The sequence below is a fragment of the Pseudopipra pipra genome, chromosome 9 (genome assembly GCF_036250125.1).
Source record: "Pseudopipra pipra isolate bDixPip1 chromosome 9, bDixPip1.hap1, whole genome shotgun sequence".
Taxonomy (NCBI): Eukaryota; Metazoa; Chordata; class Aves; order Passeriformes; family Pipridae; genus Pseudopipra; species Pseudopipra pipra.
In genome coordinates this window covers 6,208,776-6,222,710 of record NC_087557.1, presented here as the reverse complement: position 1 = coordinate 6,222,710, position 13,935 = coordinate 6,208,776, and the positions used below count along the sequence as shown (strand labels likewise).

At 51.7% G+C, this 13,935-nt stretch overlaps 1 protein-coding gene across 1 annotated transcript; it reads right to left on the bottom strand.

Annotated features, from left to right (window-relative positions):
• Window positions 1-2,922: 2,922 nt before the first annotated feature.
• VAMP4 (vesicle associated membrane protein 4) lies at window positions 2,923-13,903 on the bottom strand. Its single transcript, XM_064664335.1, has 7 exons — window positions 13,704-13,903; window positions 12,343-12,389; window positions 11,974-12,024; window positions 5,435-5,535; window positions 4,844-4,923; window positions 4,608-4,659; window positions 2,923-3,603 (listed from the first exon to the last, which is right to left on the bottom strand). Exons 1-7 carry the CDS (start codon window positions 13,767-13,769, stop codon window positions 3,575-3,577), a joined length of 426 nt encoding a protein of 141 aa, XP_064520405.1. The 5' UTR covers window positions 13,770-13,903; the 3' UTR covers window positions 2,923-3,574.
• Between the last annotated feature and the right edge of the window lie 32 nt (window positions 13,904-13,935).

The following is a 13,935-nucleotide window of genomic DNA, read 5'->3' as shown; positions in this document are numbered from 1 at the left end:
CGCAGCGCTCAGCCAATGGGAACGGCGCTCACCTGTGCGAGGCGGGAACTGCCAGCCCTCCGAAGGCGGGCACGGGGTCGGGACGGAGGGTCTCGCGAGAGGCGCGCGGAGGGCGGAGCGGGTCGCCATGGCGACCTTCCCCCTCAAGGTCCCGGTCCTTGTTTACAGCCCCGGCGTTTGGCAGCCGCGGCCGGAGGATCCCCGTGCCTGTTTTCCCTAAAGTAGAACCACATGTTCGTTGGAGGAATCGGGCAGTGCGTTGTGCGCCAAGCGCTGCTGCTGTTCACCCCCACGACCTCTGGCGCGTCTCTGCGCTGACATCTGGTTTCGTGTGTCGGAGCGATCAAGTTCCGTCGCTGTTGCGTTTGCTGCTGGTGGTGCCTCTCACAGCCAGAGCGGGTCCCTTGGGAAGGTCTGTGCTCAGGACAACCTCAGTACGGAGGGACTCGAGCCTCAAACCACACCCGACACTGGCACCTCATGGCAGTGCAGTGATGGCTTTGGCTGAGGCGGCTTTCCCTGCCCTGCATCTCTGGTAACTGCAGCGCCACCTGGACTGGGGAGGCAAGAGGTGTCCGTGGGGCCGGTATGGAGCCCCAGAGGACAGGTCAGTGCAGTCCAGCACTGGTGGGGAGCAGTGCCCTGGCAAGCAGCAGCCGGGTCCTGCGAGCTCTCCCACCGTGGTACCCAGGCCCCTTCTCACCAGCAGCCCCCCAAAAGCCCCTGCTTTGCAAGGGGACTCCACAGGAGGGACTTCTTTCCCCCTGGGCTGCCCAGCTGCCAGAGACAGAAGATCTCTCCCCACCTGTGTCACATCCCTGCAGCCCCCCTGCCCTCAGGCACGGGCAGCCCAGGGTCTCACCACACAGGTCACACCTGCAAGCCCGGGAGGAGGAATGCACACCTACAGCCAGAAGATGCCATTCCCTGTACAAAAGCAATCATGTGGAAAACAGCAGCTGACAGTCTGCCTTCTGCACTATGAGGGAATGGATAAAACACACCCGATGCTTGGGTGAAGGAGTTGTTTTTGTTGTAGAATCTCCTTCATAACGTCTTCCAAGTGAAAACCAACCCCCAAGCTTGCAGACACTGCTGGAAACAACAACTCTCTCTGCTCACTGCAGTTCTCCCTGACACCAGTCCAGCGTGGGACAGCACAGGCTGCAATATAGAGACCACAGTGTCAGAGGAGCACAAGGAGGACTGCTCAGTACCACTCCGAGACCAGACATTTCCAATGGTCTTTCCAGCCTTGGGAAAAAAAAAAAATCTATAAAAGTTGTTTAGTAAGTTCTGTTACTGTGAAGCTTCTGACCAGGACCATTGGTTTGCTGCTGGGGCTGCCTCTCCCAGCCAGAGCTGGTCCCTTGGGAAGGTCTGTGCTAAGGACAAGTCACTCATGGAGTGACTTGAAACTAAAACACAGTTCTGGCAACTCAAGGAGGTGCAATGATGGCCTTGGTTGTGGCAGCGTTCCCTGCCCTGCATCTCAGGTACAACTGTTTGCACCCCAGCCTCCTGGGAATGCTGAATGCTGTAAAATCTCTCTAGCAAAGAGTCGAGGAATTCCATCTTTCCCTGAGCAAGAGCCTGCTGCCTGCACTTGGCTGCCTGGAGTGGGCTTGGCCCAGACTTCATCCCATCAGCACCCACTTTCCAAGACCCTCAACCCAGTATTAAAGCCATGCTTTGCCTTCAGCAAGGAACTTCAAAACCCTTTCTCTTGCCCAGACCTGGTGCCAGCAGGGATCTGAAGTCCTCACACACTCCTGAGGCACCAAGGTCCTGATATGGGTGGCAGTGGCAGCAGCAAAGGCCGAGAGAGAAAGGCAGAGGCACTGGCAGGACTCTCCAGCAGCAAGAGTAAATTAACTCGCTTCCCAGTTGGCAGGACATGGTACTCAACAGTTCAGCAAGATCTGCAGCCCCCTGCAGACAGACACAGTCCCTTCTTCATCCACGTTCTTGATCCCTTGCACTCAGAGAGTAGCCAAAGGCACAGGCAGGATGATTTTTGTCTCTTCCACTGGGTGCATGATCTTAAAACCAGCCTGTACTTTAGGAGGAAAAACCCAGCTTGGCTTTCTGGTTCCCACCTGGAGAGATCAGGGCTCACAGAGGGGAAAAGCCCTGTTTATATTCCAGCTGGGCAAACAGAGCTTGTAATCACATCCAGCCCTCCAGCCTGCTGTGCTCACTCTTAATCCCCTTCCCTGCATGGGGCAGCACCACGACTCAGGTGGAAACTGTGTACAAGGTCCTGGGGGCAGGTTCAGAAGGGGAGCCAGGACACGGCACTGGGAATTCTCTGGGGCACCATTTCCCCTTTCCAGTATGATTTCAAACATGTGCTAAGCAGGACAACTCTTCTTTCATCAAAAAAGAGCAAAGAGAGAACCAGGAGAGCTTGATCTTAGCTCAGCTACAGTCACAGGCTCAGGGCTTGAAAGAACAAGGGTCCCAAAAATAAAGGGCCGACAGAAATGCCACCAACACCTGAGACCAAGGCTGGAGACAGCCAAAACCCCACAGTCCCACCCATGGATGGAGGAGTTCAGCTCCTTTTTATCCCAGCACAGGGACCCCTACAGCTCCCAAAGCATCCCAGCACATGTCTGAGAACAACCCCAATCCCACTGGATCACAAGGAAGCAAAATGGGCTGGCATTGGGACTGGGACCACAACATCAAGGGAAGGGCTCTGAATATGAAGTAAGCTCATTGCCTGTGCACTGGTTTCAGGAGAGTTGCTCTTCTCCTGCTGTGTCTGTATATAATGGTGCTTATTGCTGGGCTCTACACACACTTCTTGCTTTTGGTTAAGAAAACACAGAAATGGCCCATTCCCAGGGACTCCCGGCCGTGGAGAGCCCTGAATGTCCTCCAAAAACTTTATCAGACGTGCAGAAACTCCACATGTACAGTCAAAAATAGGTTTACTGGAATGTCTTTAGTCACAGCTGTAAGCAGCAATACTGAAAACACTGAGCTTGTGCATTCCCATGGCAGGACCAGAAAGTCTTCTGGATCGTGAAACAGAATTTCTTTTTTTTCTCCTTTTCTTTTTTTTTTTTTAACACAAGAGAAACAACACCCTTGCAGTTCTCCACAGAAGAGCCAGTTTCCTGTAATATATTGCTATGTTTCTCTTCAGACATTTATCCCCTCTTTTTCTCTGATTAAAGGACAGAGTCCCCTCTGCCTTCCACAGCAGGGAGCTTCTTGAACAGTATTATTATTAATATTACAACTCAACCATATATACAGATAGATTGTAGTGGCAAGTAGCCAGCTCCAAACCAGAGACCCAGAGTTCCCCAAAACAGGCGATTTGGGATCCGAATCTTCTGTTATAAAAAATAAGTCTGACGGGAGGAACAGGTACTCGACCGGAAAGGGGCTGTTTGGCAGTTCCTAAAACACTCCTTTAGAACTGGCCTCTTGCCACCTCCTCCTGCTCCTTGCTCCCGGGAGAAAAACAACTTCAAAGCTATATACAGATATCTCACTTAAATTACACGGCAGTTGGGACATCCCAGAGGCTGCTCCAGCGAAGCCTCCAGCTGCCCCGTCAGGAACGGTACTTCAGGACTATGGGTACTGGAAAACACAAAGGAACAAGCTCTCACCACACACCGTCCTGTGCAACACCCAGCCCTGCCAGGGAGCCCCCTCCCTGTTTCTGTAGAGACAAACACTGAGCAGCTGCGAGCAGAAGTGTGTTCCCAACCTCAAGCTAAAGCAATCTGCTGCCTGCACACATACTAGACAACATATCCTGCCACCTTCATCTCCTTCCAGCTTCCCAAAATTAAACCAGATGGGATTTTCCATCAGTCTCTCTCTCTCTCCACCCTGCTGCCAGCTCTGCCTCTCTCTTGCTGCAGGCTGTGTGTCAGAAGGACAACAGGCCGTGAGGGCTTTGCTGAAGGAACATGGACAGTTGCAGAGCTGCCCCCGGCCACTTCAGTGGCAGGAAATCCCTCCAGACCCAGTGGCTCAGAAGGGCTGAGCTGCCATGCTGGGCTGCCTGGATCCCTGGAGCACATCATTCTGCAGAGGGATGAATTACTTCTGCTGGAAGAAACACACTCTGGTCATTATTAGCTGTTTGGTAGGAAAACCAGTGACATCTCGGCTCTGGGGAGCTCCAGGAAGGGCAGAGGAAGGGACCAATGGCAAAGCCAAAACAGCTACTTAATGAAAATTAAGCAGCTTAGGGGAAGAGTGTTTGTAGACAGCAGGCTCATTGCAAGACGGCTGATACATGTGGAGATGCCTTTGGAAGACATTGCTTTGGTCTGAAACTTTTCCATTTCCTCCCACCAGCCTTGGCATCAGTCAGTGCCAACCCTGGATCAATACAAGGTTGGCAGGGCAGTGCTGGCTTTCTCTGGTCAGAGTCAGCAGGACTCGGTTTGAGCCTTGCAGAGAAGGGGCACAGAGTGGCCTACAGGCACCACTTAGGATGGCTTAAGGCAGAGTGAGTGGGGCCTGATGGAGTGGCTCAGGTGCACTCCCCCAGGGACAAGAGCACCATGGTGGCCCAGCATGGAGCACCATGAATATTTCAGACATGTCTGGGGTGATCTGGAGCTACTCACCAATGATCACGAGCAGGAGAATAACCACCACCATCGCTATGATCGCCTTCATCTGCAAGGGGAGCACACAGGCATGTTACACAGGGTGCCTGGGGCACCTGCTTTGACCCAAAAGGGTGCTTTTGCCTTCCAGCATCTTTTCAGCTGAAAAGCAGAGCTTCTCCATCCCCTCCCAGGAGCAGGCAGGTAACCACCCTTCCACAAGCCCACCCCTGCCTGTTCCCGTTCTTGCTCACCTTACAGTCTCGCCACCACATCTGTCTCCGGAGGTGCTTGGCTCTTTTGCTAAAAGCTGCTGCATTGTCTGATAAACTGTCTAGTAAAGGAAAGGAAAGAGGTGATTCAGTGGTGCACACACAGTCAGAGCACCCACTCCTTCTAACTCCACTGAGTTTTATGTAATAAACTCGGTGTTAGGGGAAGAGACCCAACCACAGCGTGATTCACCAAAGCCCCAGCAGGTGCCAGTGTGATGCCCTTCACCAGAGCACACACAAGACAAGTCATACTGAATTTGCTCTGCAAGCCAGTGGACAGTGCCAGGAGACAGACCAATCTGCCTTTGCTTGAAGGACCTACTAGATCACAGCACACAGATGCCCCCAAACTAACACCTCTGCACAGGGCAGCAGAAGGTGAAGGTGGAAAGAATGTTGGCAGAAAGTCTGATCTGCAGCCCAAGGCTGGGAAACACCACTCCCAAAAGGGACAGCAATACAAGCCCAGGTCTGTCATTAGGTGCTTTCTGAACTGAACCAGGTAACCTGGCCCAGCAACCAGGCAAAGAGGTGGGGAAGAGGCCAGCAGAGCTGCATTTGGGATCGCACCTGATTTATCCTGCAGGTCATCCAGCCGCTCGCCTCTCTCGATCACCTTTGTGATGTTCTCCTGCATGACATCGATGACCTCGTCCACCTGGTTCTGGACACTGGGGCAGAGCACAGAGGGGCAGAACTGAGCACCACAGGCTGAGCATCACAGCTCAGAGCTGCCCAGAGCTCACCCACAAAAACCAAAGGGCACAACAGTGGAGAGAGGTCAGTGGGATGCTGAGGAAGCCAGAGGCATGGGGTGAGTCTCCAGCAATCTCAGGAAGGGCCAGGGAACACAAGGGGCTCAGAGAGAACGCTAGGAAGTCAGCAGAAGGGGTAACCCTCTGTAACACACAGTATGAAAAGGCACTAATTGCTGTTGGTGGGCACCTCTGCTGCAGAAGAGCTCACAAAGGGGGAAAAAAGTATAAACCCCCCACATTATCTTTCTACATTTCACAGAACCTCACACCACACCTTTGCTCGATACCTTGGGGTGAAATCAAATCAAGGTGCACTCCCCTCTCTGGAAAATGAATTACTAAATTAAACCCACTCTGCCAGGGGCATCAAGTGGACAGCAAAGGAATGGCTGACATGAACTAAACCAAGCTATAATTCATCTTCTCACAGGTTATGCAACTCTGTGGGTAGTCACTTCAGTGAACAGTAGCCTAAATCACACCCGGAGGGTTATTAAAAATGTATTTATTCACTCCAGGAAAAAAAAAAACAAAAACACACTGGCAAGAGAGAAGAATTTTCCTGGTGGAAAAATACTGCTACATTCTGGTTTGTATTTTGGAGCTAATACACTTTTATTTTCCTGGAGATAGAAATAAGAATTTCCTTGAGGCCCTGGGGATACAAGACATTGTTTGAGACATACTGTTCCCAAAAAGTCAATGGCAACAGCAGGATCTTGGAGGCAACACTACACACAGGGCAACAAAACAGAAATAGCTCCAGGTCACTCACTCTGCAGCAATCTTAGGTTTGATGGCTTAGGTTGCCTGGATTAAAAACATTTAAGCACTTTAAACATACTGAAATGCATCCAGCAGTACCTAAATATGCAGCACAAATGGGCCACTTCAGCAGCTCTCCACCTTACCCTAAGCTCAGAGCACTTGGAATGACAGGAACAGCAGATCCTCCCCCATGGCCTGGGAAACTGCGGCCAAGACAGACTGGGAGCAACTGGCTCAAGGCCAGTCAATGGGGCACTGCAGAACCAGGAACAGAGCTCTGTCCTAGACCCCATGCTTCTAATTAAATAATTAGAGGCATAGGTTCACACTGACCCATTTCTCCTGCCTCCCCCCCAGCTGCCTGCCTCTTACTGAGCACACACTTGTGCCCACGAGGAGCAGCTGCAACAAGCAATAGTGGTCACAATGGAAAAGCACATGCCTTGCTCACATTTATCTACTGTTCCAAAAGCAGGCAAGAAGAATCATTAAAAGGCTGTTTTCTCCCCAGAAAGCTCTAGGAAGAGCTCCAGATTTTTGAATATGATGGGGTTTCCCATCTTAGCCTTTCAGGTCGAGCTCTGTAGCACCACTGCACTGCGGCCCAGGCAACCCCTCTGAAGCCAGTTTCTGAGTCAACAGGCTTATTATGGCACATGCTGGACTCCAGCAGCACACATAAAAAATTGCTTTGTTTAGGACAGCACCAGAAAGGAACCTGCCCTCCATGTGCTGCATCACAGAGTCCGTGGGAGCAGCATCTCTCTTGAACCCACCTACACCGTGTTGCAGCAGTTCCCGCCTTCCACAGTGATGGAGTTCCTTATCTGGAGGGGAAAGGCATGGATAATCCCTAAACACCTCTCAGGAGGAACCTGCCCAGGAGCCTGTTCTGAGCCACGATTTGTTTTACAAGGTATGAGGTGAGTGGCACAGCTGCCACCGTTGGGAAAACACGGGAGGTAGCGCTGAGGACACAGCCTGATGCTGTCTGGGAAACACGTGGCAGTGCCCTGTGGAGCAAAGGGTCCACCCCACGAAGCCCCCTGGCCCATCCTTGGGACAGCAGGTGAGGAGGAGGCATGTTCTGCAAAGGAGTTTCCTTACCTCGGCACAAGTCCCAGCTCGGAGTCGCCAGCAACGCAGCTCCAGCTTGGGGTGAGAGAGGAAAAGCAGAAGCATCTGCTACCCCAGATGAGCCAACTTGGCAAAACCTCTGACGCCTTAAACATCGGCTTCACAGGCAGAAGTCTACATTTGCAGTATGTAAATGTTTCTAAAATCATTTACTGGCTTGAAAGTAGAGATTTCCTCCTACAGCGGATTTGTAACCAAGTTATCCTGGTACAACTAACAAGTGGGAGCACACAAGGTCATGGTGCATCCAGGAACATGCAGAGCAATGCAACACCACCTGTATCCTTGCCAGTACAGGTCAGAGCCTGGAGAGATGCAGTCCTGGGACACCCCAAAGTGTTGGAGGCAAAGCTGACTTCAAGCTGCTGTGGTGCATACCAGCATTTGGGAGAGACCTATGGAGCACAGACCCTTACTGCCCAAGCTGCACCTCAGCATCCCCTCCCTTCTCACTTGAGCTGCTGGCAAAACACCAAGAGCCTTTGCTACCTTCCCAAACCCTAGGCTGGCTGTTAACTGTCCCCAAGACAACAAAACATTTCACAAGTGGAGAATGGAGGCACAGAGAAATCAAGGCTTATAAACTCCCACAAATGTTGAGGTCTTGACCTTCCATGGAACACAGATGCATTTGAGCAGCCCAATCAATACCTTTTGGCATCTGATGTAAAAGAGAACCCTGGGAAAAAACAACAAAACAAAAAACAGGAGGGAGCTGAAAGATGCCCAGCCTATGCACGAGCCCAGCAGTATCAGAACAAATTCAAAAATTCCCACTAGTTTGGCATGCTTGAGGCTGGAAACTCAAGAAGAATCAAGAAGAAAATATTTTCTTGCTTTATTTGGCAAGAGGGAATGAATCCTCTAATTCAAAACGTATTTCCTGTCGGGGAGCTACTGGCTTTTGACACATACACTTCATGTGCTTCACTCCAGGCAGATTTCCAAGAGAAATAAAATAGAATAAATACCTGCCAGGAAAGGGAGAAAGACAAAAGCATAAAATGTCTCCCACGACCCTCCTTCTTACTAGTAACTGCAAACATGATGCTTTTAACAAGGACAGCAGGCAGACACTGTAAGAGCAACAGGAGACCCAACAGTGCTCAGCTTGGTTTAGACTCCTCTTTTCTTGTGCTTTGCTGAACCAGAGTGGGAGGAATATGCCTTTCCATTTTGGCCATACTGGTTAGGTACTGAAAACTCCCTGGGCTGGTCAGGGTGTTGGGCTGACAACAGTGCTACTGCATTCTCCAGATGCCATGAACAGGCCATGCACACACGCCACAGGATGTGCTGCCCAAGGCTGCTGCTTGTCTCCAGGCTGGCTGTTTACAGCCAGCATGACACACTTCTGTTTTCCACCTCAGCCATATTAACAGTGCTGTGTGTTTTGGTGCAAATGACTCCCAAACAGCCCTCGTTGTGGCAGTAACCCAGGGAAGAGGGAACAGGATGGAGAGCCAGGGCAGATGGAAGGTACAAAGGCAGGAGGCCAGCACTGCACAGAACTGCCTGAGCCACAGCTCAGCAACAGTGTATCTATCAGCACAACTATTCCACAAATCCCTGGCTTTAAGTTGCTGCTTCGTCCCAGCTGTGAGGAAAACAGCAGTCTGTGCTTCCCTGAAGCCTTTCAGTCATGGAAAGGATTATTTCCAACAATGATTCCCGTAAACATGGTCTCGGTATCACCTCCAGATGAAAGCCTCCACTGTGGCTGGGGCCCACTGCACAACCAGCCACCTCCCATGAACAGCCAGGCCCTGGGAAGCTGCTGTCAACTCTTGCCTTCAAACCATTCCTCAAACTCTCCCCTTCCTCAGGGCCTGCAGAAAGACAGAGCCACCAAAGCCGAGGCCTGGGGCCAGGGATGCTGGTCACCCCCAGCAGAACAACAAGGGAATCACAGGGACCAAGACCTGGCTCCTGGGATACCTCAGCAGTGTGCTGAACCTGAATCCAACAGCACAGTCTCCAGAGAGCACAAACATCAGCAATGAAACAGGTCAAGCAGTGCAGAAAAGGGGGTGATTTTAGTGGTGCTTTTGAAAAGATGGCCTGTGATTAGATGCTATTGTTCTAAATAAAAGAAATGCAGGTGGAAGATGAACACCCCACTTTCCCCTGAAAAGGCACTAAGAGCTCTCACACACACATATTCAGGAAAGGCAAAGAAAGGAGTTCAGCTTTCCCTAACCTGTTCTTGGTAACTTTGGGGAAAAGGATAAAAGCCTATTAAAAGCTGCCTTTCAGTTCTGGCCCACCCCGGGGATGGGAGGTCTCAGAGGGAGCCCAAGGGACCCCATGTGGCCTCTCAGTTACCAGAGGAGAGTCCACCCTAACCAAGCAGTTTCCAGACACATCAGGAGGAAACACAGCATGGAGGGGACTGACACTTCCTCCTGCCACTGTTGCCGACTGTAATTCACCACTTTCCCCTCCGAAGTTTGCAGTGTTCCCCACAGCTGAGCCAGCCTCGAGGGTCTCTGCCACCAAACTCCACCCTGACTCAAGACCCTTTACTGCCAACTAGAAAAAATTTCCAGCCTTGACCCTCACATTCAGCATGTTCCACACCTTTGCTCCCATCACTTCTTCCTCTCCCCAGTCCTCCATCCAGTTTCCTTTTATGCCTGTCTTCACACCTTGATCCTCCAGCCCTGTACAGCTACAGCCTCTCTAGCTTTGCCCAGCTATGCCTCAGCTCTCCGAATGCTCAAATTCCTCCTTAAAATGTCTTTTGCTTTTAGTTTTTCAGCAGCTGCCCAACCCTTTCTCTGTTGAAACCAGAGAAAACTGGCTCACTAAGAGACCAGGCATCGATTCATCGGCACAAGATCAGAAACGTAATAATGAGCTCCACGACGAGAAGTGATGAGTGCATGGCACAAGTGCTTATTAAACAAAGCAGTCAGCGTTGATGAGAGCAGAAAATAAACACTGTTCTATAACAGATGTTCTAGATACTGGACAGATGTAGCCACTTGCTACCCCAAGGGACATATTTCATTCCACTATCCAAGCAATCTCTGGCAGCGGGCAAATCTCAGGGGTGTTGGGCATGAGTCACATCACACCTCTGGACCCACCAGTTCCTGGCTGAACACCTCTTTCGTTTTCCTTCCCCTCCACAGGTGCAGTGCCATCCTCTACCTAAGCCCACACTCCTGCCTGCCAGGCCAAGATCGTGGGAAGAGAAGAGCTCCTGTTTTTCCCCACCACACAGGGAAGGCAGAAGATACTGCAATTCCTGTCCAGCAGAGGAGGATGAAGGGGCAAACATTATCCCCTCTCTACTTCATTTACTCCCAATCAGCCTGGCTGTGCCCTAGAAGGCAGGTTTTATGCACTCTGGCTTATTCCAAGGATCACTTCACCTCTACCAACAGTCTCCTCCCACGCAGGAGGGAAGACAGAGCCCTGAAAACTCAGGGCACAGTGACCTTCCCACTGCCTGTCATGTATCTCGAGTGCCCTTTGCCCCTGCAGGTAACGTGGCGAGCAGGCACACAGACAGGCACTGCCTGATGCTGACACTGGCAGTGAGTCATCCCAGAGCTGCACTGGCATCTTCCTGGCATGGAAAACATCCCTCACGAAGAGCCACACTCAGGCTGCAAACAAGACCCAGTCTGAACAGCCCAGTCATAAGGCCCCACACAGAGCTCTGTTCTGGCTCCACAGAGACCAGCAAAGGAAACAGGGCAACACAAACCAGGGGGATGAGAGAATCCTCCCACTTTTAATTAAGTACCATCACCACATCCCTCACAGGAAAGGGCAGGGAAAACTGGAGCCCTGAACAAGCATCATCCATGAAATGACTCCGTGGGAGGAGGATCCAGAGTGTTCACTCCTTCCTTCTTGCCCTAATCCTCCTCCTGTAATGGTTTCCTGTTTTCCAGCTGCCTTGACTCCACTGAGTCACTGCTCATCTCCAGGTCACCTCTATCAGGTTTTTATCTGGGGAAGAGGCCAGAGGACCAGCTGCTGCCCAAAAAACCCAGTGCTGGTGTGTTCCTGCCCAACTGCTTTCCTGAAATGTTGAGGAGTGTGTTACAGGATGAAGGAAAAAAGCCACAAAACAATAAAATGTTGTGCTAGTGAAGGCTAAAGTTCAGGGCTCTAGAAAAAGAGCCTCACAAAAGCATGGAACAGCTCACCACCACAACCCAGCAAGGGCTTCAGAAACTCCACTAAACTACTGTGATATAATCTTATCCCTTTTTCTCTGTCAGCACTCAACTTCTTGACACCTTGCATCAAATCTCAGATTTCCTTCAGCTGTGGGCACATAGGGTAGGACATAACAATTAGAAGAAAGCAGGTGCAAGGAACATTCCTGCTAAGAACTACACAGAAATACTTTGGTAAGACAGCAGCAGGGGCTCACAGCACTAAAATAAATTACTATCTGGGTGACACTGAGGAACAACAACTTACTGCCTGATCTTGTCATTCCTGGGTCCAAACCTGGGTCCAGAAGGCCCCCTCCTGCAGGCAGAAAAGATCAGTCAGGATGGAGGATACAATGAAAACATGTTTTTAAACGAGACTCAAAAGATACAAAAGAGAGAATCAACGCCTTGTGGATGAAGGATTGTTTTCATAGCTCCCATGAGTCCCTCCCATGTCTGAGGATAGGTGGGACACCCCACCTTACAAAAGGTCACACCTATTAAGACTTAATTCATACTCAATGCCAAGGCTCTGGGAGATCATCCCAAAGGAATCAAAGGTTTTGATTCCCAGTCCCAGAGCTGCAGGCAGGCAGGACATTGCATTCCCTACAGCAGCCGTTCAGGAACTCACAAGAAAAAGTCTTCCTCTTCATCTGAGTCTTCCTCCAACAGGTTCCTCTGCAAACACATTAAAAACAATAAGCAACCACCATGTCACACACATTTCCAGCTCTCAGGATGCAATCAGCAGCCTCTGCCTGCAGGAAGGCCCTCTCTGCTCAAGGGACAGTCCCCAGCCCTGCCAGCAAACACATCAGTGTCGCCCACAGCCACCTTGCGCCATCCCATCCATGCGGGAAGTCAGATCCACGCTGGCTTTGGAGGACATGGTTTCTCCAGCCATCTGACAGGAGCAGGTGTAAGCACAAGGAAACACATTGGGCTCCCCGGGCAGGGAAGCAGAGTGGTCTGACAGCTCTGCTCTGCTCAGATTTGCTGATCCCACTAGATGGTCCAAAGGCTGATTTTTAAGAGCAATCCCACAGAAGCCTGACAGTTTCGGAAAAAGACGTTTACTAGAATTTGTTTCTCCTATCAGGGCAGCACAGGGTTTACAAACTGAGCTCAGGGCTCCCTGAAACATCTGCTCAGGGTCAAAAATAGTCGATAGGGGGAAATGACACACTGAAGGCATGGGCCCAGGGACACAGCAGTGGTCCTTGAGGTACCAACAGCTGCTGCTTCCCCTGTGCACAAATTCAGGCCCCCACCCGCAAGCCTGATGATCTTATTTCAAAGCTCCCCTACATTTCCATCCTTGCCACATTTCCTCAATCAACTTAAGCAACCCGTGAGACCACACAATAGTTCCAGCCATTGCTTCCCGCAAGGATGAGCAAAGTGCTCTTGGAACTCGGGATCCTCGTCTCACTGACAGCTGTTGTGAGCTGCAGCAGCACTTAAGACCACGGTCTAAGCTGAGTTTTAGCACAGTGTGACCCCAGGACAAACACATCAGGTTAAACCCGCTTTGACTAACACAGGCAACTGCACCACTGTGACCTGTATCCACTGCCTGAAACGTCAGAGGACCTTGGCACCAGGGGAAGAACTCAGCTGTAAAGCACAGGGCGACTTCACACGAGTTCCCTGGCCAGCTGCGAGACACAAGAGCCAGGACATGCCCATGCCAAGCCCTGCAGGGCGGCAGGAGAACGGAGCACAGCGAGGTCTCACAGCCACAGACATGGAGCAAAGGAACTACAACAGGTTCTCAGGGCAGCCTTTCCCCCTGAAGTGGCTGGTTTCACAACCCGCAGGTCGGCTGTGATGCTCGCACAGCCCCTCACTGACCGAACGCCGCTGTCACAGCGGTTCGGGCTCCGGGCCCCGAAGGGCTGCGGCAGCACAGGGACCCCGGCCCAGGGACCCGCACCGGGGCACCCCGCGGGCAGCACCCGCCCGCCGCGACCGCGCAGGGGCGGCACTCACCCGCTCGCTCTTCACCGAGCCCGTCACCTCGTCGTCGTTCAGGTGCCGCTTGAATTTGGGCGGCATGGCCGGGCTGGGGATGCTTGGAGGAGGCAGCGGGGAGCGGCCGGGTCACCCGCACCGGCGGGCCCGGAGGGGTGGAGAGGAAGGGACAGCAGGGAAGCAGACAGGACAGGAGGGAAGCAGACAGGACAGGACAAGACAAGACAGGAGCGGAGCAGTGACCGCGCTC